The sequence below is a fragment of the Xiphophorus maculatus genome, chromosome 5, assembly GCF_002775205.1.
Source record: "Xiphophorus maculatus strain JP 163 A chromosome 5, X_maculatus-5.0-male, whole genome shotgun sequence".
NCBI classification, from domain to species: Eukaryota; Metazoa; Chordata; class Actinopteri; order Cyprinodontiformes; family Poeciliidae; genus Xiphophorus; species Xiphophorus maculatus.
The window spans coordinates 10,101,761-10,126,003 of NC_036447.1; the positions used below are offsets into that span (position 1 = coordinate 10,101,761).

Consider the following 24,243-nt stretch of genomic DNA (forward strand, 5'->3'; position numbering starts at 1 on the left):
AATGTTCATGTAGGAAGTATTCAGATTGATGTCAGAGTTGATTTTGTCCCACTCCATGTATTTCAGAAAACTGATCATCAGTGTTTTGTTTTTCCCCAAATTTAATTCTTCCTTCCATCTCTTTAAAATGTGTCACAGGCAGAAGAGAGGTTAAAAGTTGTCCTTTGTCTTTTCTAAGAAGATATTTCCCTTCTCTCCCTGCTGTCTTTCCATCCTGCTTTGCATCTGTTTTCAGAAGTCGGTTAATTATCCGTACCATCACGTCCCTCTGTCGTCAGCGTCCGTGAGGGGAGCAGCTGTGTGACCTCGCGACCTTTCATAAGACTCCTAATGGCCGACCAGCATCCTGCCTAATAAGCTGCTGTGCGTTCGTTCTGGTGTAGGTTAAGTGTGTGAGTGTGTTTGCGTGCTTTCATGTGTGTGACACCCCTGGATATCTGCTTGGCCTCTCCGGCCTTACTGGCTGTTTGCGGCCTCGGGCTGGTGACAGGGCGTGCGTGCACAGCAGGGGACAGTATTTAGGCACAGAGGACTGAGGCTGGGGGATCTTTGATTTCATAATAAGCTGTTGTCTGCTGTGGAGCTGCGGAGCGGCCCACTGGGTGGACAGAGGAGCATTGTCTGCAGCTCAGCGTTGCTCAGCTCAGCAGAGGAGGCCTGCTGAGCCATCCTGGGAAACACCACGGGGTAAACATCCTCTGGCTGCTCCTCTCTGTCTCCTGTTAGTCCTGTCTCTCCATCAAATATAGCTTTGCATGTATTTTCAATAAGGACATTTTTTAAAATTTTCATCACCCTCCTGCTCATTAAGGAGGGTGATAAGACAAATCACATGTCCTAATCCACCCGGATGTGTCATATTTATGCCTCTGGGAAGCAAAAAATCAATTAGATATTTTATGACCCAAAAAAGATTCAGTGACATTTTTGGCTAGTTTAAAAATAGTTATTAATAATAATTAAATATTTCTTAATATTTTTCCCCAACTGAATAAATGTACTTGAAATAATGGTGGATTGTTTAGAACAACTTCTGTGCGAGATTAGGATCCTGCAGTCAAAGCTGTACACATTTCTCTAGTTTCTTCTTTTGCCACCATTGCATTTACAGTTTGTATTTAAAGTACATAGCATCTATAAATAAAAACAACTATAAATACCAGAACATCAGTATGTTTATCTGCACCAGTTTTCTATTTTTCTGGTGGTGTTGGGACTTTAGAAATAGATTTCTTGACACTTGAGATAGCTAAACTTCCCAGAGGTCTTTAATTTTTTATGGCCAATCAATTGGATGGCGTCTTTATCCAGTTTATCAATTTCTTAGTGTGTCATTAAATGTTAAGAACTTTGATATATCTTTGCTCGAAGCAGCTGTTGTAGAACACTATAGTACCCAGTATAGTTGTTAAAATTTATTATGACATTAGGCTAGCTCACATTCAGCACAGCAAAGACAAGGAGTCAACAATAAATCATCAAATTTCTTACTCTTCTCTCCAAAATATTCCATCTATCTTTCTGTCTCATTGCCTTTAATCTCTCTGTCTGCGCTGACAACAACAGCCTCTTTCATGTAGTCATCTTTTCCTCAGAGCCTCGGGCCCTCGCCCTCTTTCTCCTTCGTTCACACGGACTAATTAAATGTTCTGAGAAGAACTCATGATGGGGAAAGTCAAATCCACTTTCTGTTTTCCCCCTACTACTTCTTTCTCAAAGAAAAATGTGTAGATATTGACCCCAAACAGCGTTTAAAAGTTATGTTTGGAATAAGAAACACACATATCACATCTGTTTTCCAAAAAGTGTCACTTTAATGATTGCAGTTTTAACTCAGCTCACATTTAAATTCATTGAGCACAATCTCCAGTTTTAAAAAAAGACGTGACCTCAGAGGAGGAGGCAAAACCAATGGGTAACAGACTCCTGATTTTAATAAAACAATGAAAATTACCAATAATTTGAAATCTGTGGTTTTGTTTTACTTGTTCATAAAAACACCAAAAGGCACAAAGTGTTTGATAATATAAAGGAACATAAAAAGACAGGACATGGAATTTATGCAAGCTACAAACAGTAAAAGAAAAGTAATTTGTATTATAGCAATCAGTTTAAAGACATACAGCATTTCTATGGAAGAACTTCACACCCATTATTTCTCTTTCTTTATAGAAATAAACTTGTTCTAGGTCAAGAAGCAGCTATGATTCATTGTATGAAGTTTAGCTATTTGGAATTTCTACAAGTAGAAATTTATACTTCACTTTACATGCACATGTCACAATTTTCTCCAAAATTCTTCAGCTAACGTAAGATTTGTATTTTCTAAAAAGATTACATAAAATTGTGTTAAAAAAAAGGAATCACTAAATAGATGATTAATGTTTTAGACAAAACTTGACAAATGATGGACTAGTGATTAGTGAAGTAATAGAAAATCTGCAAACTCACATTCAATCCTGTGTAAGACAATCATTATTTAAAAGTCAGAGGAAGTCAAAGAGTGAAGTCATCCTTTCTGGTAAAACAACAAGTGTCAGACAGGTGGCACTTATTTAGCAACAATGGCAGTGAATGTTACAATCTGATAACAGTACACTCTTCTTAGAAATTGAGTAATGTGACTTTGACATAATAACTTTGACATAATACCTTTGACAATAATTACTTTGACAATAAAACGTTGATTGGAGGGGGAGACCTTTCAAAGATGAGCTGCTTAGGCAAAATGATCTCAAATGCTATTAAATCAAAACCAAAACAGTGGAATTAAATGAAAAACTACCATTTAAATGTATCAAACAAAAATCAAAATGGCAAAGAGTAAGCCAGAGATGATTTTGGATGAAAGCCCATGAAAACTGGAACAATTGGATGAGTTTCAAAAGTTATTGACAAGAAGCTCCCGCAAAGCACTGCTGAAAACTGACATGCCAAGCAAAACATCGACTGGCATAAAGAGGAATAGAGTAACATTTTATGGACTGATGAAAGCAAAATTGTTCTTTTCAGGCATAGGAGACAGTTTATCACTAAATTCAAGTCACTTGACTTAGACTTAGACTTAAACTGACTTTATTGTCATTTTGCATGCACAGGGTGTATACAGAACGAAATTTCGTTGCATACGGCTCAGGACAGTGTTTTGAGGTTCCAATGTTGTGAGGTTACTCCAGAATAAAATAAAATACAGTATAAAATATGAATATAAATATGAATATAAAATATAAAGTGCAGGACTGACAGTAAAATGGACGTTACTTAGCTCTGTACATGTGCAAGGTATGAAGTGGAGACCAGATTTTGAGTGCAGTCCAGTTAAGAGTTCAGCAGTCTGATGGCAAGTGGGAAAAAGCTGTTTCGGAACCTGGTGGACCTGCACCGGATGCTGCGGAACCTCTTTCCAGAGGGCAGCAGGGAGAACAGTCCATGGTGGGGGTGTGAGGGGTCACTGATGATTGAGGGGTCACCATCCTTTACACAGTAAAGGATGGTGACCCCTCAATCATCAGCTTATGCTTCATTGTATAGGAATGTTTCTCATTCCTCAGAGTCTGGAATATCTTGTGGCATAGCCAAAATTATTGATCAATTTGAATTCATCTATATACTTGAGGAGTTAACATTCCCTCATGTTGAAGAGGAAATGTGCTTGAATGGGTGTTTGAACAAAACAACAACTCCAACCGCACTAAAAAATGAGTTGTATCTTGTTTCAGGACCAACATTGAAGTTGTGTAGCACCCAGCCCAATCCCCAAACTTCTATCCAGTAGAAATCTTAGTAGGGTGACACCAAACATGCTGCCACTGAGGCAAAACAATGAAATGTAGTTCAACTGTCCTGCATTGGAACATCTGTCCATGTGTGTCAGAAGTTGGATAACTCCATACAGCATTGATGTGCAGCACAATTTACACAAGTAAATATAAGTTCAGTTTGTAAAATCACAATTCCTAAGAACTACTTGAATGCAATATTTGGTTGGATGTCATGACTCAGGGGCCATGTACTTACTCAGAGTGTGCATTTACTGTACACGCTGCATGGCAATATCTGGCCAGTTAAATGGGCACTGGCTTCCCTTCATGCTTGCCTTGTACATATTTTGTATGCCCGAGAGGGAGAAGCTCACACAAAATGTGAGGGGAAAATTGAAAAGAGAAATGGGGTTAGTCATAATCTTTGTTATCACAAAGGTTTTTTTTTTTTTTAGATTGAACATCCCAGATTTATAGTAATTCATAATAGTTCCCTTTCATGTGGCAGACAGATGCCATATCATTGCGAGTCTGTTAACAAGGTGAAAAGCTAACAGCTTCACAAACAAATCCAGGATTGGGTGTTTTTAGCCATTTACAACAACTGACACCAAAAATATTTATATCATTGGGATACAATGCTCCAACCGCAGCTCAGAGAGTGGATTTTAAAATACTTTTGTTAGGTTATAAATGACTGAATGGCTTAGAACCAAAGACATATGTATCAACCTTACAGAAAGATCTTCTGGTTCTAGTCTACAAGAAGGTCAGAAATAAAACATGAAGAAGTAGCATTCAGCTTTTATGTTCCACTAATCTGGAACAAACTTCCAGCCAAAACACTGAATTCAATTACATCAAGACTATAAACCCACCTGTTTAGAGTTGCTTCGGATTAATAGCAATTGGATTTCGCATCTGGCTGTGTTTTGTGTAGCAGTATCAAAGCTTCCACATTCCTTTGCTTTTCCAGGATTCATAACTCTTTGGAAAATAACACAAAGAGTTATTTTGTGTTATTTTCTGATGACTAGGTGATTGGTCTGATAAAGCAGATTCCATCAAGATAAACTTAGAACAAGAATCTCAATGTTCTTCTGCAAGAACAAACTCAATGTTCTTTTATAACACTATTAGTATACAACTACATTACATACTAATGTAGAGGTATTACACTTATATAAACATTTTCAGTTTAAGTTGTCTTTCTAAATTGGTCAAATCTGCAGGAAATGAGACAAGCATCTCTCAAAAAAATCAATAGCACAATGTCAATAATCAATGGAAAAATCATCAGTACCATTACAACAATCAAATCCTCCTTTAAGTAGAGATTTTTGCATCTTTCCACTGGTACTTGATTATTTATGTTGAAGATGAACTATTTGAGGATGGAAGGCCTCCTGTCCATCTCCCTAATCTTTATCTCTCTCCAAAGATTCTCTATCAGAACCAAGTCAGGACCGGACATCGTAAAAATGCTAACATTACTTTCAGTCATAAGAAATATGTTGGTAAAATGAAAAAAAAAAACACTTTAAACCCCAAAACGGGTATGAATAAAAGTGGGCTTACCTGTGTATTTGATCTGGGTTAAAGACAACTTTCTGTTTATCTGTAGCTCTGCGTTTTAACAGTCTATGTTTTCATGGGAAAAAAAATAAATATTTATGAGGACTCACTGACCAAAGAGGTTTTTTTTTAATCTGGAGCATTCCTGGTTAAATAGGATAAAGCATTAGGCTTCATAAAAAGACTTGCAAACATTATTCAGTTACTATTTTATTAAAGACAAACACTAAGTCTAAAAATAATGCTGTCTCAAAATTAAACAAAAAATACAAATGTTTGTCTCATGAGCTTTTAATGAAGTTGTCTACAGCCTTTCATATCCAGGACAATAAGCTCTCGGTTATTTGCTCTGTTCTGATTGAAGAGAAATATTAAATCTGAGCTGACAGGTCACCTGGGTCCACCTGATGCTGACCTTCTCTGTTTAACTTAACAAGTTTGACTCACTTATTCTCATGACTGAAAAATAAAAATAAAAAACCCAAACGGAGGGATACAAGTCTTGAAAGACATGCAAAAACGTTCAGAAATGACTCTGTCTGAAGTGTTTGTACAATCAAGAAAAAAAGATAATTTGAGAAATAACATGGTTTTTTGTAATCAAACAAGAAAGCGCTTGCTGATTCTGCCTTTGCTGAACTTCACGGAGGAATTTCAGGGTGGACAGGAGTCAACATAAATGCATGACTAAACAGCACGCTGGCATGTATGACTGAAGGGCAAACCAGTCATAAAGTTGCAGCCTGAATGCCATCATTGTCTCCAAACCCATCATCCCCACCATCATCATCATCAGCATCATCATGACACTGAGATTTAACTTCCCTCTCCACCTGAGACACCGTCATCCTTCTCTCTCGGACCTTGACTGAAACTTTGGTTTTGGGGGGAGAGAGGAGGTCTTATCACGTTCATATGCAGGTTGTAGATTTCTCTCTTTATGTTCACATGCTTTTCTTCTGTCGCTTCCAGCGTAGCAGAAGTCGTGGCAAAGAGACGTAGACACAGCAAAAGGCCGAACAATAGACCATTCATGGTGCCCTGCAATGCAATGATGATCCTGCTCTGCCCTCCACCTCCTCGCCCTGCACCAGCCTCCACAGCTGCACAAGAATGCAGTCCAACAAGTTCCCCCCTCCCCTCCTCCCTCAACCCCTCTCGTCCCCCGCCACCACCATCGCTACCACCGCCACCACCTCACCAAGTGCTGCCGCTATCGCAACCGAAAGCCCCCTTCTTTCCCCAAACAGAAAAGATGAAGAACGCAAGAAACCACTGGGGGCGGAGGAGGGCTCTGCAGATGGAGCACAAAGGGAGGATTCATGCTTGGTCACATACACTCTTGGAGGAAAGAAAAAAGAGGGGCACCCATTTAAGTGTGGTGCAGCTGCACTAATTCACTTGGTGAAAATGGGCAAAAAAGGGAGTGACAGAGGTCAGATAGCAGAATCTCTCTTTTTTTAATCCATCCCCATGGATGGCGTGTCACTGCATCACTACAACTTAAAAAGTCTACATGCTGCATAAATCAAGAGATAAGCTGAAAATGCACCTGCACTCAAAGACTTCAGCCCTGTCCTCAGACTATAAAGATTTTGAGCCTCTATATATTCTCAATGAGTCAATGCTGCGCCTTGTCAAAGCATATATAATGCTCGAACTGTTTCAGAATTTGTCACATTACAACCACAGACTTGGATGTAATTCATTGGGATTTCATGTGATAGTCCAGCAATCCCCAAAGTGTGGCCCGGGGGCCATTTGTGGCGTTTCGAATGATTTTGTGCGGCTTTCTGCAGCAGTAGAAGGACAAACTAAAATAGATTTCCCAACAGACGTGGTTAATGCAGATGCACATTTAAAAAAAAAAAATGTTAGTATGTACCAAAACAGATCCAGTCAAATAAAAATCATCTCAAGATGTAAAATATGAGGTTCAACACAAAGTATTCAAAATGTAACCCATGTTTTTTTTTTTTTTTGCTAATTTAATTTGAGAATAAACAGAACCACAAACAGATTTTGGTAAATCAATTTAGTAAACTTGGCTAAATAAAGTAAAAATGTATCATATCCTGTTCTTGTTGATGAAAATACACTAACACATGTGACTCATACACACCCATCGCACTCTATATTATCTTTTTTTTTTTAAGCGGGTAAATCTGCATGACCAGCTTTATGTTTTGGACCTACAATCATTTACATATCTTTTCTCTACATACTGGCTGCTTTACTTTACTCAGTAAACGACTGCATGTTCACTTTATTGTTGAGTAAGCAAAATGAAAAAAAAGAGCTTCTAATCCCAATTTTAAAAAGGTATAATAGAAAATGTGGCCCCAATGACAAAAACTTTGGACATCAGAGTGACGGAGCAAAAATAATTTAGTGGACAAATGTGACATGGAATAAAAACTATGCATCTATTTTCAAGTTTTTATAAATAAAAATCTGAAAATCTCTACGCACCACCCATGAATCAACACTTTGTAGAGCCCTTTAGCTGCTGGCTTTGCTATCCTTGCCGCTACAGAGGGTAAATGTTTCGCCTGTTGTCCTATGCAGAACATGAACTTTGATTTTGAAGTCTTGCCACAAAGTATTGATCAGAGTTAGAGCAGAACTTTGACTAGGCCATTCTAACACATGATTATGCTTTGATCTGAACCACTTCAAAGCTGTGGTTGTATGTTTAGGGTCACTGAACTGATGGAAGGTGAACCTCAACTCTAGTCTCAAGTGATATGCAGCCTCCACTAGGTTTTGTTCCAATGCTGCACTACACTATAATTCTCCCTCCATCATGTTTGAAGGTGATGATATGTTCAAGGTTTCACATGTAGACCAAGAATTTTAATGCTGAACTAAGAGCAAAAGTAAAAGGGTAGCTCCGGTAGCTCTGATTTTTCAAGTTACCACTGAAAAAAAACACATGCAAGAATTTTTAATTTTTAAAAAAAAGATTTTCAGACCTTCTTTCGTATACTAATTTGTGTTAGTCTATCAAATAAAACCCCAATAAAATGTATAAAACATTTGGTTGAAGTTTCAATAGGCATGAATACTACAAAACACAGCATGGCTTCACAGAATCTGACACCATAAAAGTTTTATGGGAGAGACGATGTCTCCAGAGCTCACCACACAGGTCCCAGAAAATGGCGGCAGAGTCACATGAGATGCATTTTTATTGGCAGCAATAGCCTAGGAGCTGGAATTTCCCAAGCAAGAAGCACTGACCACAAGTGTTGTCTTCACCCAGACCCTCAGAGGAAATGACATTTATGAATTACAGTGTTTTCCAGAAGTCAAGAATATACACAGCCAACCCGAAGCACAAGAACTGTTGTGGCGTTTACTGATTAATTCTTCTTTTTTAAGGCAGCTGGGCCAAGTAGACTAATTTATGTCACAAATTCAAAGTCTTTTTAATGAGTTCGTCATCTCTTCGAACAAATGCTGCCTTTCAGTTCAAGCCAAAAGTGCCTATTGACATGGGAGTGAATACTTTCCAGCGATTATGCATCAGTTTAATGCAGAATGTGACCCAGAATATTTGACCGCTGTGCATGCTTATCTGCATCTCTCTCCAACTTTCTCTCTCTCTCTCTTTGTATCAGCCTGTTTTTCCCTCTTGTCTCTCATCAGATTTCAGGAATTTCCCCCAGAGATCTGTGCAACTATTGAGGTCAACTCTAAAGGATGTTCTCACTTTTCCATTTGCCTCTGTACCTCCAGCGCCTGATCAGAAAAAAAACACACCTCTATCAAAATGTTCTGGTGAAATGAATTGACCAATCATAGAATAACTCTAAATGAGCCAGTATTTCTATCTCATGACAGAGTGTGCACCTGAGGCTGACTCTTTGACCCACTAGGATCTGTGACCTCCCATCTTGATCATGAGACCCTGTCTTCCCATCGTCTCCCCACTCTCCCCCAGGAGCCAGGAAGCAGGCTCTTGTGACACTTCAGTCTGCGGAGCCATGGAGAGGCCCATTAGTGTAGTCACATGGCAGGTTAGCGCAGTTACTGATGCAACCATGTGAGCTCTATTTTCTAACAAGCAACAGCTGCCCCGAGGTTCATGATAGTTTAACTAGAGACAGGAAAATGTTGCCTGTGCACAAGCAGAGTAAACATTTGGACAACATGTCAGTCGCAGGTAAAAGAATCATAACTTGAAACTTTTTGACTCCATCATAGCAGAGCATTCTGTATAAAGATGCATTCTATTTCTATGCCCAAAGTTTGGTTTTTACAAATTACCACTCTGAAATGCAACAAGACCGTTTCCTGAAGCTGCAACTCAGACTTCATAAAGTCAGATTGCTCCAAGCAGGCCCAAGTTCAACAATCAACATGGCTGCACACATAAAACTGGGAAATTTGCAGGTGTAAGCCTTTTACACACAGCTCTGACAGTGTGTACCACAATAAGCCAGCAGCAGGAAAAGAGCTGTATAACTTCGAATTATAAACATCTTCCTCTTGTGTTTGAACCCTTAAAATGGGAAGAGATACAAAAATGCAAATTGCACATCTTATTGGTTTTCCAAAATACAAAGGAGGAATTCTATTTGCCTCTAAGGTGTTTCCCAAATTCCCCAATTTGGAGTTATGACTTGGAAATTTAACAGTTTTCAAGTCAGATTCATATTACAAAAATTCAAATATATGTTCTGATTGGGCTTGTATGTCTTATCAAAATGTTTTGATAATAACAACCTCTCAGTGTTTTTTTTATTTATGGATTTATGGATTAAAAGCGTTCTTGGTCGGATGTACATAGTATTCTAATCTTAAATGTCATGTTTCCAGCTACAAGCCAGGAATCACCATAATTAACCGACAACACGGACTGTAGATCATCTATATATTTTCCTTGTGAATCGAGTTACTGAGTAAATTAACTTTTAGGTAATATCCAAACTTATTGAACATGACTTAGATGAATTACAATTAGTAAATGACTGGTTTGCTGACTTGCAGATGCTGTGCTTATGTTCTCCTCGGAAGTCAGATTTCCCAAGTCCACAAATGAAACGCTCGGTGAAGTCGGATCTCTAACTTGAAAAGTCAGCGACTGTGGAACCGCCCTGCTTCCAGCTTGGCTTCCGGACATATAAAATGCTGAGGAAGTTGCAGGAAAAAAACTATTGTGCTGCACAATATTTATGAACATGTCCCTTTTGTGTTTTAGCCTATAGCTTTGGGAGGAATACGTGAACTCGCGCTACGTTTGTACTACGTCATCCACGTACTTACTTACGAGACAAATTGATCGCCTCATTGAAACACCTGTCAGAGGGGTAAAAATGTCTGAGTGATACGCATCAAGTACAAAAGTATAAAAAGCATAAATTTGTTTAAAATAAACTATCTGCTTCTGCTAAATGTAAAGAAGGCATTTAATTTTAAAACAAAGAAGGCATAAATTAATGCAATATGGTCACATTACACGAAATTATTTGAGTTTTGAAATATTGGAAATATTGGAAAAATTTAAGACATAAAATATCTGTTTACGTCAAGATAGTTTTGAGAAATGTGTAATTGCTAAAAACAACAAACATTGTTATATGAATTTAAAAATCCAGAAATACGCTTCTCATATGAAAAATGATTTTAACTATAAATATTTGTATTTTATTTATATAAATAAATGAAATATAAATATATATGTATACATTTTTAACATCTGAAAGTGAGCAGGTTACAAATCATGCGTCAAGCTATAAAGGCGTTTCAAGGCACTCCGCTTTCTCAGCATTGATTATCACATATCAATCAATAATTTTGTTGTCAATTGCAAACATGATTTAGCTGTAAAGCTGTTTATGCTGTCCTCCTTGATAAAAATCTTTGATTTGGATTGTTTATTCTTAAAGAATTCAAAATATTATATTGCAAAAATCAATCTGAAATCTGAAATTAAAGCTGAGATTTTATTTCAGCTTTATCCACGAAGCGCAACGCATTTTGTTATTACGCACTAAAAAAAAATCGGACATTTTTTATCATTGTCATTATTTTCGGCACAACGAAAACACTTTGATTAATTAAAAAAAAAACTACTCAAGGGAAATTCAGAAGTGGAAATTTCAAATTTCAGTTAATAAAATATCTACTAAAATTCTTACGCAATTAATCAACTCAACAGTCATTTTAAAAAAATATGAATGTATTGATAACTGCTGAAGCAGTATTTAAATGCATTTAAATCGAATTTTTTTAAATTCTAAATTATGAGCTTTGTTAAAGAGATTATTCATTCCGGACATTCTCTCAGATCAAACTGACAGAGTCCCTGGAGGCGAATGGCGCATCCAGGAGCAAGAACCAAACAGCCCCCATGAAACCTCAGCCCTCAACAATCTGCAAACACACAGAAAAGAAAACAACAACAACAGCAACAAAACGAATACATACTAACCCTTTCCTGCAGAAACAACCTGAACGAAAATAAGCAAAACTAAAAGCACAACTCACTCCACAAGCCTGAGAGGCCTCACGCAGAATCTCTGTGCCGCTGCAATTTAGCCGGCCGGGTGCAGCAAGTAAGCAAGGTGTTCCCCCCCCCACACACACTCCCACACCTCCCCTCCACCAGCATCTTCCTCAAGCCCAAGCACCACCATCAGCACCTCCGAGGCCCAAATCCAGATGGGTGCACATTAGGAGCGGGGATAGTGTCGCAGCGGGAGAAACAGAGAGGTCCTTGCGTCCCCGTCTGCCGCCGACTATTTTCTCTGTGTGCGCCACTTGTGTCTTGGACATAAGGGGAGGAAGACGCACACATCGCTCTCTGTTATCATTTTTTTTTCCATGTTTGCAGCACAAAACTGCTTTTTGTTCCCCCCATTTTTTTCATTTACGAGGGTTAATGGATAGAGGCTTGGGCGTTTGATCACATGGCTACAATTCACCTGAGATGGAGACAAAGAGAGCAAAGAGAAGGAGCAGGGAGAGAGAGGGAGAAAACTGAGAGCCGGGCTACACATAAGAAGCAATCGGACACACAGGGGTCATTGTTGCTGTCGTTTGGTGACTGTGTGTGTGCGTGTGTGTGTGTGTGTGTGTGTGTGTGTGTGTGTGTGTGTGTGTATGTGTGTGTGTGTGTGTGTGTCTTTTATACGCTCATCAGACGGTGCTTCCCATTAGGCCACACTTTAACGGTTTATATCACGGCCTGAAACAGCGTGCAAATGGGCCATCATGTGCGGACACACAGCAACGAAGAGAACAGTGCAATTACTGAACTTACAAGGAGTTTTAAAAAGAAAACATTACGGAACATACTATCCAATATGGGTAGGGTCAATAATCAGATTTGTTCTTTTTTTCTTTTTTTTTTTTTACTTTTCTTGTAGCTGCTTCCACATCTTCATCCAAAAGGGAGATTGATCAACATGTAGCAGAGGAGGGAACGTTTTTTCTTGTTTGTATTAAAAAAAATGCAGATGAACGTTAAAAATCAACAACATGACAGAATATCCAATAACAGCTTTTGATAGGCTTCATATAGTTAATGTACAAATAACGTCAAATTTAGGTATTATGATCACTGTATCAAAAATAGGGTCTATATGTTATTTGGGGGTATCAGAGTAAAGAGGAGCCCAAATGGAAATCCACTGGACACTTTTCTGGATTATTGTTTGCAGAAAAACACCAAAAAAATACAAATAATAAAGTTCTCTCTTCTCTTTGCAATTCACCACTTTCAATTTAATTCACTGCTTTCCAATAAACTAATCGTTTACTGTTGGAATGTGACGCAGTGTGAAAAAGGTGATAATTTGGCAAGGTGCTGTAAAATTCATACAGACTGTACAGAAGATGTAATGCAACTTTGATGTTGTTTTCAAGTTTCAGTAATCAGCTGTTTACTGACCTAAAGTTCACCTGAAATTTAAACTAGTTTTGCAGAGCAAAGTGCACAATTAACTATTTTATTTAGGGGCATCAGAGTAACTTTGTAGACTTATATTTGTGAATACATATCTCCTTTCCCTTCACATTATAAAGTTTGTGGTTCTGATTTGGAAGAAATGTAAAAAAAAAAACAAAAAAAAAAAAAAAAACGTTTTTGATTCAATGAACAGATGTTCAATGAGGTCAGAAGATAAATGTGACCCACTTGTAAAAAAGATCTCTCCAGTATTGTAGAGACAGTTGGTTCACACTATTTCTTATTTTATCAGAATTTTAACATTAAAGAGCAATCTAGAATGGGTTTACCTTGGGGATCACTAAAAAAGCCACATTAAATATCAACCACATGACAGTTTTAAAAACAATAAAACAACCAAGAATTTAAAACTAATAATGGTGTGTGAGAGGCTTATAATGAACTTTATTTATAATTTGTTCATTTAAATAAAATAAAGTTTTGGGCGCCGCTCTGTTTCTACATGCTTCTCTAGATTTTATTCATAGGTATTGAATTAAGCAAGGTTTTGTACAAATGAACGCCATACTACATGCACAAAACAAACAAACAAAAAAAAAAAAGAAAGGAAGCAAAGTTGGGTTTTCAAAATGTGTTTAACTTGTTTTTATTTTAGGGTTATCAAATAAAGGGGTGTAGATATAAATGCAGGTCACACTTTTTAAATGTTTATTTGTAAAGCTAAATTGAAAACTATGTAGACTTTCTTGGGTTTTCCAAGTCAATGTGTCAGATTTGGGGACATTTTATTCAGAGATATCACTGACTGGGCTAAATGCAAATGCACATCAAACTTTTATGATTTCTATTCACTAACGGAAAATGCAAACTGTATCCTTTGAGTTTTCCAGATGCATGCGGGAAGTTTGGGAACTAATTTCACGGTATCAAAAGGTGTTTCACTGGATTTAAGGGAAAGAGTGAAGGTCGGCTCAAAATGTTTACAACCGTGTGGACTTCTTCAGCATTTCCTAATCGATGTGGCAGATTTGGGAGCTACGCTCATTGTACCAAGTACTACATACTTCTGTTGGCCCACTACATTTCACGATTAATTTTTTACATTTTTTTTTTCTGGAAATGACCGAGCAATAACTCTCCCCACGATTGCTTATTTGTTTGAACCATGTTAACACGTCCAACAAAGATGGCCTTCTCCTGCCTCTAAATGGGCGCACTGTACACTCATCTAAAACTACTCCAAGGTAAAAAATCTCACCTCTCCTCTGCTGCAAATCCAACATTGATGGGCACTGAGCTCTGATACGCGTTTCGGTCCACTTAGTCAACATCTGCGTCACTAAAGAGCCAATCAGAGCGCAGCACTGTGCCCCGAGGGGCGGGGATTAGCCCTGTACTGGAATGCTGTCTCTTTGGGAATGTTTTCCAGTTTCAATCACTTTTTTTTCCTCCCAGTCCTTCTCACAAGGCGCTCTTTAAGCTCCGCTGTTGCCACACAGAGCAGCCATTCATCGGCTCCGCAGTCAGCCACACACACCACCACTGGACATCTAAATTGGTAGGTTATGTAATTTTATAATGCAACATTTCGGACATAAATGATATCGATATTTATGTGTAACGTACAATAGTCCTTTACACTGACCCAGATTTGGCATTAATTTGTATTTAGCATAAAATTGTATTAGAATTTTTGGATTTTCTTTGGAGATGTTAAATTTCACCTGTTATAATGAACTGAAATAAACAGCAAGTTTTTGGTTCATATACATTTTAGCTTTTTATAACATTTATTTTCAGATTTTTAATCGAGTTAAACTTTCTTCTCTTTTTTTGTTTCATTTTAGCTGCTATTTAAAAAATTTAATTACATTTTAAAAAAAAGGACCCGACAGCAAGAAAGGATATTTGGGCTCACAATTATGACTTTTCCCAAGAAGAGTCAGAACTAATCATTAATTGGTGACACTATAAACTTTTTAACAAGTCAATATCTAATAAAAGAGATTGTTTTTTTTAATTATATTTAAAACCTACTACTGCATTAAAGGTGTTTTGTCAGTGTAATAAACAAACAAATAATAATAGTATAAGAGGAAATATAGAAACTATGTCGGGAGAGGAGCACAGCCTGTCAGAGTCAGAGCTGAGTCCCGTGGGGTCAGATGACGGCCACTCGCTGTCACCGAGTCAGTCCGGAGCGCCACACGGCCCGGACTCCCCCCTGAGCGGCCCGCCTCAGCAGCTCACCGCGCTCTGCGTGGCGGATGCGGGCAGCGAGGACGGAGGCATAGTGAGGGCCAAGTCGGAGGAGGAGGACGATCGCTTCCCCATCGGGATCAGGGAGGCGGTCAGTCAGGTGCTGGACGGATACGACTGGACGCTCGTGCCAATGCCGGTGCGCGTGAACAACGGGAACAAGGCGAAGCCCCACGTGAAGAGGCCCATGAACGCGTTCATGGTGTGGGCGCAAGCCGCGAGGAGGAAGCTGGCAGATCAGTACCCCCACCTACACAACGCGGAGCTCAGCAAGACCCTGGGCAAGCTGTGGAGGTTCGTATGAGCGGAGGAGCAGACAAGCCCTGCTATCATTCATGTCTTTCAGGATGTAAAGCAAAGGGATGATGATGTGCTTAAATTTGAAACGCTGCATGCGAGCTGTATTTCTTTTGAGTCACAAATCATAAAAAGACATTCACATTTTGAGTTGCTTCATTTTACATTTGGAGAAGCTGTACTTAATCGGTCTCAAGGAACGTATGGGATTTAATCTGTCCTTGTTTTTCTCACCCCCAGACTGCTAAACGAGAGCGACAAGAGGCCATTCATCGAGGAGGCAGAGAGGTTGAGAAAACAGCACAAAAAGGACTACCCAGACTACAAGTACCAGCCCCGGAGACGCAAAAATGGCAAACTGACCCCAGCCAGTGAGTCCGACAGCCAGGGGGAAGGGGAGGCCAGCCACTCCCAGTCCCACTACAAGACCCTACACCTGGATCACAATGGTGGGGCTGGGTCTCCCCTGGGTGACCTGCACCACCACCACCACCACCATCACCATCATCCCACAGGTGTGTAGATCCTGTATCCTGGTGCACAAAGCCAAGATATGTAATCAACATTTAAAGAGATATATTTTAAAGCTAAACCTCCCAAATTATGGACATTGATGGATATGTCTTTGATAGCAATGTAGAGCCAAGTAAAATATATAATTAAACTTTATAGCACATATATCATGTTCTAATTTAGTCTCAACTTAAACCCTAACCATACACCCTTAACCCTGACACAAGGCTTGTTTGATGTCTTTATGTAGACTTCTCTTTACACTTCACTTTCAGATACATTTTCACTTTGCTTAGATGGAAGTCGCCTCAACCACATTAACTCTCAATTCTTTTCAATGTCACGCACATATACAAGCTATTGCTTAAAAAACGTACATTGCAAAAATACATGAAAACAACAATAAAGCCAAAGTTCACCTGACAATGCTGGCCTCTCTTCTCTGTATCTAGGTCAGGGTCACAGCCCACCCACACCCCCCACCACCCCAAAGACAGAGCTTCAGTCTGGGAAACTGTCAGATGCCAAAAGGGAGGGTGGAACAGGAGCTGGCGGAGGATCTGGGGGTTCCAGGAGCGCCCTTGGAGTTGGAGCTGAGGGGGCATCTGGTGGTCCTTCATCGTCAAGCACCAAACCCCACATTGACTTCGGCACCATGGATATTGGCGAGATCAGTCATGAGGTGATGTCCAATATTGAGCCGTTTGATGTCAACGAGTTCGACCAGTACCTTCCTCCAAATGGTCACCCACAGAGTGGCGCCGGGGCCCCCCCGGCCGGCTCCTCCGCCTCGTCCTACGCTTACGCCCTGGCTGCAGCCAGCGGGCACTCGGCTTGGCTCTCGAAACAGCAGCAGCAGCAGCCTCAGGCCTCTCCTTCGTCCTCGGATCCTTCGAAGGCCCCCATCAAAAGTGAGTCTGCGTCCGCTAGCCACTATGCAGAGGCTTCATCCTCCCCCTCCTCAGGTACCCACGTCACCTACACCCCGCTCAGCCTCCCCCACTATGGCTCCGCTTTCCCTTCGCTGGCCTCCAGGGCTCAGTTTGAGTACGGAGACCACCAAGCCCCCGGGGCATACTACACCCACTCCAGCCAGGCCCCAGGGCTGTATTCAGCATTCTCCTACATGGGCCCTACACAGAGGCCTCTGTACACTACCATAGGAGACCCCTCCAGCGTGGCGCCCTCTCACAGCCCCACACACTGGGAGCAGCCTGTTTACACCACGCTCACAAGACCTTGAGGCAGAGCAGCTGAGCAGCGGGAAATATGGGAAGTGTGTGCGTGAATCTCTTGTATCTGTGTGCAAACATGTGGGTGTATGAATTGTATGTGTGTATCTGTGCCATATTAGTGGTTTTTACCATGTTTTTTTTCTGTTTTTTTTTTTTTTTAGCCAACATGATAAAAAGTGTCCACAAGAGCTAACACGAAACAGAGACTCGTGCAGAATGAAATGCGAATCATGGGCCCACAGCCAATCAAAAACACGTCAATGTTAACAAACGTGTGCCATCCTATTTTATTTTTTACTTTGTCATGTACAGCACTTGTATATACGTTACAAACGGTAGAGCGAGAGCTGGGATTGGACTAGTGTTGGATTTAAGATTGACTCTGATTACACCAGGAGGTGACAGGTTTTTAGACTGACATAATCTAATTTTATTAACCAAACTAAACGATTATTTGGTGTTTTTGTGTTCATGCAAGTAGTGCATTTATTTTCATCATGGTGTAACCATCTTCACTGATCGGCACCACTGCTATGGAGAAAAAAAGAAGAAGCACGTTCTGTTCCATTTCAGATGTAAGATTGTTTTTCATGGCCAAAAATGGACAGCTGAAGCTTTTGTTGTTGTTGTTGTTTTTATTCTGTAGATAGCTCACTCTATATTTCTTCCTTTGGATCTATTTTTGCTGAACTAAATAAGCGTGTATAGTGGGGAAAAAATAGGAAAAAGACAGGGAAAGAGAGCTCTTAAAGATGTAGTATTTTAATGTGTGACTCCTTGGAGATTTACCTCAGTTCTATTTGCTTTGTGGCGATCACCTGAATTCCTGAAAAAAACAAAAAACAAAAGTAAAGCATTTTGTTGAGTTTTAAATGACAAACACTTTGATGATTTATCCACCACCTGTGTTAAGATCTAGAGGTCTTAACCAAATCTTTCGGGGTAACAGGCCAGCTCTGGGTATTACTTTAGGATTAGAATCACATGGACAAGGCTCTACATGTCAGCCAAAATTGTGCCTTCACCTTCAGTTTACACCTTTGCAGCCCTCTCCCACTTTATCAACCTGAATAACGGTCATTACCACAAGTTTGCCTTTATTACTTGACTCAAATGTTTTATACTGACCCTTTTGACATGTAGTTGTCTTTTTTTATGTGAGTAATAATGCATTGTGTGTCACATCTTTGCTTCTTCCATTTTGTATAATTCTGGTTAGTTTTGTAAAGTGTTTGGTATACACTCACTCGAGTATTTTTGCTTCCTTACAAAAAAGCAATGTTGAAATATTATTGTCATCTATTAAATCAATTTATTTATAAAAAAAAAAAGAACTGTGTGTGAGACTTATTCTGTGCAATAAGTATGTGAAGGGTGAAAAAGTAAATAAATAACATGGTGCTGACGCGTTAACTGTAACAACAACACAATCAGAGCCCCACCAACCTAAGCTGTTTACTGTGTTTGTGTGTGTGGTGTGAGGCTAAAATTGACTACTAATTCCCCACGTTTAATCGGCTGGGGACTGCGTGTTACTGAGGGGCACAAAGGGAGCCTTTCAGTCGCCAAGAGGGATGCGGAGAGAGAGAGAAGGAGGGAGTGTGCAAGGAGCAAGAAGCAAAGCCAATTTCAGCCCAGGAACCAGTGCACACTTGGACTTTTGTGCATGGCTTTTCCTCTCACGCTACCCCGTCCTCACCACCTGAGGCTCCCTCCCTGCTTCCACGTTCAGCTGCAGTTTAAACTCATTAGGAGGGCATCCAAAATTCAAATGTCAAGTTCACTGCTGGGTCTATGTTTCAGAACACAATCCTAGTAAGCACGGTTCTATACTTAAAACGTTTTGGATGTAGAGTAAAGAATTGGAGTTCTAAAATAATAATAGCACTTAAACTTTTCCACAATTTGTGGTGCAAAACAGCATAGTGCAAAAAAAAAAGTGAAAGGATACTGAGAGATGGTTTTCAAAGAAAATGTGAAAAGAGTTACATTGTTTTGATTTCAGTTCCCAACTTTTAGTAGAAACTGCTTTTGTTGCAGTTATAGCTACAACTTTTTGGAAAATATAGTTTAGCATGTTTAAGCTAACATTCCCGTATTATCATATTTGAAAAAGAGTTCAGGCACTTCATTGGAAGGAGTGCATTTGTTTTAGAGACAGATTTTTTATTGTATTTATGTTTGGACTTTGATTAGACCATTCTAGCATGTTATGCTAAAAGCTAAACGTATCTCTGGATGTATGTTCAGGCTTGTCACGATCCAAGAAAGATAAATCTTCAGGACAGTCTCATCATTTGCAGACTAACAGATTTCCTTCCAGGATTGCTCTGCACTGATTTGTTTTCATTTTCTTTTCCTGTTTTTGTTTTTTTAAGCTTTTTCTGTTTTTCTTTTTTATTGTATTGTATTTTGTTGTGTTGACATGTTCTGTGGAGCTGTGGCTTTCTGCAGTTCTTCCAGTCACAACGCCACCCCGGTCCCTTCAACTCTTAATGCTCTCCTTGTCAGTTTAAGTGAAAAGAGAAAATTCAAAATTGAGTGAAAAGAAACTCTACATTGTGTAATTTTCCAAATTAAAAGAGAAGAGACAGGGAGCTTTAGAAAAGAAAAATCTAAATAAAGGTGGTCAATTTAAAAAAACAAACAAAAAACAGAACCTCCCAAACCTTCCAAGTAAAAACACGAATTACTTTAACCTGAAAAAATTTACAATTTTTACAACTTTTCTCAAGTTACCGAGTAAATGTAACCAGTTACTATACCCACTGCTCGCTTCATGTTTGAACCATGGATGCGTGCGAGTCCACCTCCAGTCCAGGTGGTGGCAGTAATTTGCCTGAAAATTCAAAATAGGCGCGGCAAAGCTGCGGTGGAAGTGGAGAGGAGAGCAGCACAGCCACTGTCTGAGCAGGTCAGAGTTACTTGTGTTATTGTTGACTTATTTAGAAACGAGGGAACTAATAGTTTATCCTCAGTTCTCTTGGAAAACCTTGTTTTTATCTGTGTTGTAGCAGCATGTAGCATCGAGCTAACCTTAGAGTAATCCCCTCGTGGTAATATTGGAAACTGCAGTATTGGCTTTCATCGGGACGCCGATTTGAACACCGTTGTAAACTTTTTCATTTAACGATTGGGTCCGTTCAGTCAGCAGCAATGGACCTGAAACAGTTTGAAGCGGACAACTCTGGCAGCTGCAGGCTGGCCTCTCGGATTCCTGATGTGTGCAGGACGGAGGACTGCTGCCTGGGAGTGGATGAGGCAGGCAGAGGTCCTGTACTCGGTGCGTTATCATTTCATCATTTATCTGCTTATTTGCGTTGGGACAAGTGTTAAGTATTAGCAAATACCTAACATAAAAGCATTCAAAGCTAGAGCCAGTTTGCAGTGACGGTCCCTGGTTGGACTTTTGGGTTAACAAGCATGTAGAATATTATTAATGGGTTAAAAATAGAAATATGAAACCAAGTACCATTGCATCGTGACATCCCCTGTATCTCGTAGCTTTTCTGTATATTACTTAATGCACCAGGGTGTTAAGTTTCTGGGGGAAACAATAAATGCATAATTTAGTTAAAGACATTTTCTTGTGAAATAGCATCCTTACCAACTACATGTAAAAGTGTATTATCAGCAAACATATGGAAACCTGCACCAAGACATAGTAAAATTACGGTTTTTTGTCTCTGATGACAAGGTATTGTTCATGGCTTACAAAAAATGAATAAAGCCAGTCTGAACATATTTTGGAGAAATGGACATATCATAACATCTGGACATTATGGTTTAAAGGTCTAGACACCCTTTTGAAATTCAGCGTCAAATACTTCACCGTGATCCTAATTATATATATAATTTCTTGGAATACTTACAATGTTCTTTTTCTGATTCAGGACCGATGGTGTATGGGATTTGTTTTTGTCCTGTTTCAAAAAAGGAGGAGCTGAAGGATCTGAAAGTAGCAGGTAATCCTCCTTTTTCCTCTCAGAAGAATAGTCCTTGTTTAAACTGAGTTTATTTGCTATATTTCCTCAGACAAACACACGCACGCACACCCCCACACACACATCGTTCTTTAAAAAGCCTCAATCGGAAGCATTTAATCTCTTAATAAAATGTTTATTTGTCTTTGGTTAGATTCAAAGACGCTAAATGAGGCTGAAAGAGAGAATCTGTTCCAAAAACTGGATGAAGCACAAAGCTACGTAGGCTGGGCTTTGCAGATTCTTTCGCCCAACATGATCTCCACCAGCATGTTGCAAAGGTAGGGCACATTGAGCTCATATATGTGCCAGCCTGAGATGGTAATTGCACACACAATAACATTGTTTTTAATTTTGGTTTAAGGACAAAATACAACCTGAATGCCCTGTCACATGATACAGCCATTTGTCTGATTCAGTATGCCTTGGACAGTGGAGTACAGCTTAAAGAGGTTTGTAAACATTACACCAAAACAGTTTAATTTCTTCAATGTAGTTCTGAATATCCGCAGAGCACCTGCAGCTTGATGCTTCATTATGTGCCATTTTCCCTTCTCTATTTTTCCCTTTTTACTCCATATCACCTCCTCTCTGTCCTGTCCTGTATCGCCGATGCTTCTCAGGTGTACGTGGACACAGTCGGACCAGCAGAGAAGTATGAGAAGAAGCTGTCCCAGCTTTTCCCTGGTATCCAGGTGACTGTGAGGCCTAAAGCCGACTCCCTCTTTCCTGTTGTCAGCGCGGCCAGCATTTGTGCAAAGGTCAGTCAGCCAATATGCATTGCTGTCCTTTTTTTTTTCACTTGTTGATCATGTCTCGTCCTATTTCTAGCGTTTGTTTGACCTGATTTATACTTCCTTGGAAATCTAAATCTCCTCTGGGTAGAAATGCTATTTTATATTTGTATAATACAAGTGTTGTCTAAATGATAAAACCTTTCCTGATCAATTTTAAGACATGTAATTTCCTTTGCTGCCGCATCATAAGGATGTTTTTATTGTTGCCTCACATTGACCTCCTTTTAAAGGTTTAGCTTTCGCTATTTTTCTGTTTTCCTTCTTGTCCGGCAGCTGTTTTTTTTTTTGTTGCTGCTGGCATTCTTCTGTTTTTATGTCTGTTTGTACATGAAGATACTCCATGTTCACCAGCATCAATGTTCTTGTTGTGTGGTAAGAAACAGGAAAAACTGCACTACTAATGACATACGGCAGGTTTCTGTCACCCATTCCAGTCATGTAGCAAAGACCTGGTGGGGCAAATTTGAATAAAATTCCCTGACTAATGAATCCACAAGTTTCACTTTCTGAAATGAGTGACAACAGTTATTGGTCTCTCTACGGTTATGAGCTGTACTTTTATAGTTATGTTTTCTTGCTTTATTTTCACAGTGAAAATTCTGGTTGTGGTTTTCAGGTTGCCAGAGATCGCGTTGTGAAAGGCTGGAACTTTGCAGAAGACCTGGGGGAGATAGATACAGATTATGGCTCAGGGTATCCCAATGGTAACAACATTCGACATGTCAAAGTGCAGCATATTTTCATATTCTCGGTGTGCTGCATAGATTTAGAGATTTGTCTCTAAACGAAGGCCAAAGTGGGAAAATGATGTCAAAACTTTCTGTTTTCTGTTGCTAGACCCCAAAACTAAAGAGTGGCTGCTGAAGTACCTGGACCCTGTGTTTGGTTATCCTCAGTTTGTCAGATTCAGCTGGAGCACAGCTCAGACTCTCATGGACAGCAAGGCAGCGCCTGTACACTGGTGAGGAGCCTGAGGACTTTTTCCAGGCATAAAGAAAATTGTTGGAAGATAAAAATAAAACTTAGTGGAAACCTCTGATCTGTAAATCCTTTGATTTTCACAGACTTTAGGTCTGTGAAAATCATTTGACATCAGGAGACAAGCTCTAACCACTTTATCAAAAAAAACCTCTTTAATCTGTGTACTTAGGGATGATGATGAAGAGGATGGGGAGAAGGCGGCTCAGCAGCAGAACAACCGTTCCATGTTGTCTTACTTTAGCGCATCAGCAGAAGGCGACAGAGCTCAGCAGACACACCGTTTCTTCTCGGAGAGGAGGCTGAAGAGTTTAAAGTCACTCTGAAAGGGCATCAGAACATGTGACGCATATCCCGGACATTAGAGGCTCATTTGGAGAATATTCTCCAGCAGCACAAACAACTAAGATGTTCACAGAGTGTGAAAAATCATCATTGGCTGATTTATTCGTGATCTAAACTGCAATCTTTGATATTATTTTAATAAATAAAATAATGTGTTAAACATGGTTTCTCCAGATTTTTGTTCAAAAAAGTTCACTGAGCACCTGGTCACAGTATATTTTATGTAAAGACTCAGGTTTGGAGAGCTGTAGTGGTTAAGTTTCAAACAAAACACTATATACGCCAACAAAAGATAAAAGGACCTAATAATAATTTAATAATATTATTTTGTACAAACGTATCGCATTGAAATGTTTTTCTGCTACCATGAAGTTTTATTAAGGAGTAACGCAAATATAACCAGCCACCGTTAGGTGAGCTCTGTGCCTTGCTTTGTGAGTTTAAAATTTGCTGTTCTGTAGTTTGAGAACAGCGTGGATAAGAGTGACTCTCCTTGTTTTTCTTAACTTTAGTTATTTCCAGCTGCAAAATTTGTCTATCTGGAATCTAAAAGAAAATTTGAGAAGCCTTGAAGAGCTGACC

At 39.5% G+C, this 24,243-nt stretch overlaps 2 protein-coding genes across 2 annotated transcripts; both read left to right on the forward strand.

Moving 5' to 3' along the window:
- The first annotated feature begins 14,713 nt into the window (after positions 1-14,713).
- Positions 14,714-18,886, forward strand: LOC102221365 (transcription factor Sox-10-like). The gene is made up of 4 exons (XM_023334687.1): positions 14,714-14,812; positions 15,102-15,807; positions 16,051-16,325; positions 16,776-18,886. Exons 2-4 carry the CDS (start codon positions 15,365-15,367, stop codon positions 17,564-17,566), a joined length of 1,509 nt encoding a protein of 502 aa, XP_023190455.1. The 5' UTR covers positions 14,714-14,812; positions 15,102-15,364; the 3' UTR covers positions 17,567-18,886.
- Positions 18,887-20,405: 1,519 nt separating this feature from the next.
- On the forward strand, positions 20,406-23,821 carry rnaseh2a (ribonuclease H2 subunit A). Its single transcript, XM_005797515.3, has 9 exons — positions 20,406-20,472; positions 20,706-20,841; positions 21,452-21,523; positions 21,696-21,822; positions 21,906-21,993; positions 22,165-22,302; positions 22,955-23,042; positions 23,176-23,299; positions 23,489-23,821. The coding sequence occupies exons 2-9, from the start codon at positions 20,715-20,717 to the stop codon at positions 23,640-23,642; spliced, it is 918 nt and encodes a 305-aa protein (XP_005797572.1). The 5' UTR covers positions 20,406-20,472; positions 20,706-20,714; the 3' UTR covers positions 23,643-23,821.
- The last annotated feature ends 422 nt before the right edge of the window (positions 23,822-24,243 follow it).

Excerpts from the sequence above, each read along its gene's own strand:
- LOC102221365 (XM_023334687.1), top strand. The coding sequence starts at position 15,365 with ATGTCGGGAGAGGAGCACAGCCTGTCAGAGTCAGAGCTGAGTCCCGTG. Across the intron at positions 15,808-16,050 it reads ACCCTGGGCAAGCTGTGGAG|ACTGCTAAACGAGAGCGACA; the intron begins GTTCGTATGAGC and ends TCTCACCCCCAG. Across the intron at positions 16,326-16,775 it reads CCATCACCATCATCCCACAG|GTCAGGGTCACAGCCCACCC; the intron begins GTGTGTAGATCC and ends CTCTGTATCTAG.
- rnaseh2a (XM_005797515.3), top strand. The coding sequence starts at position 20,715 with ATGGACCTGAAACAGTTTGAAGCGGACAACTCTGGCAGCTGCAGGCTG. Across the intron at positions 21,823-21,905 it reads TCCACCAGCATGTTGCAAAG|GACAAAATACAACCTGAATG; the intron begins GTAGGGCACATT and ends TTTTGGTTTAAG. Across the intron at positions 23,043-23,175 it reads TGGCTCAGGGTATCCCAATG|ACCCCAAAACTAAAGAGTGG; the intron begins GTAACAACATTC and ends TTCTGTTGCTAG.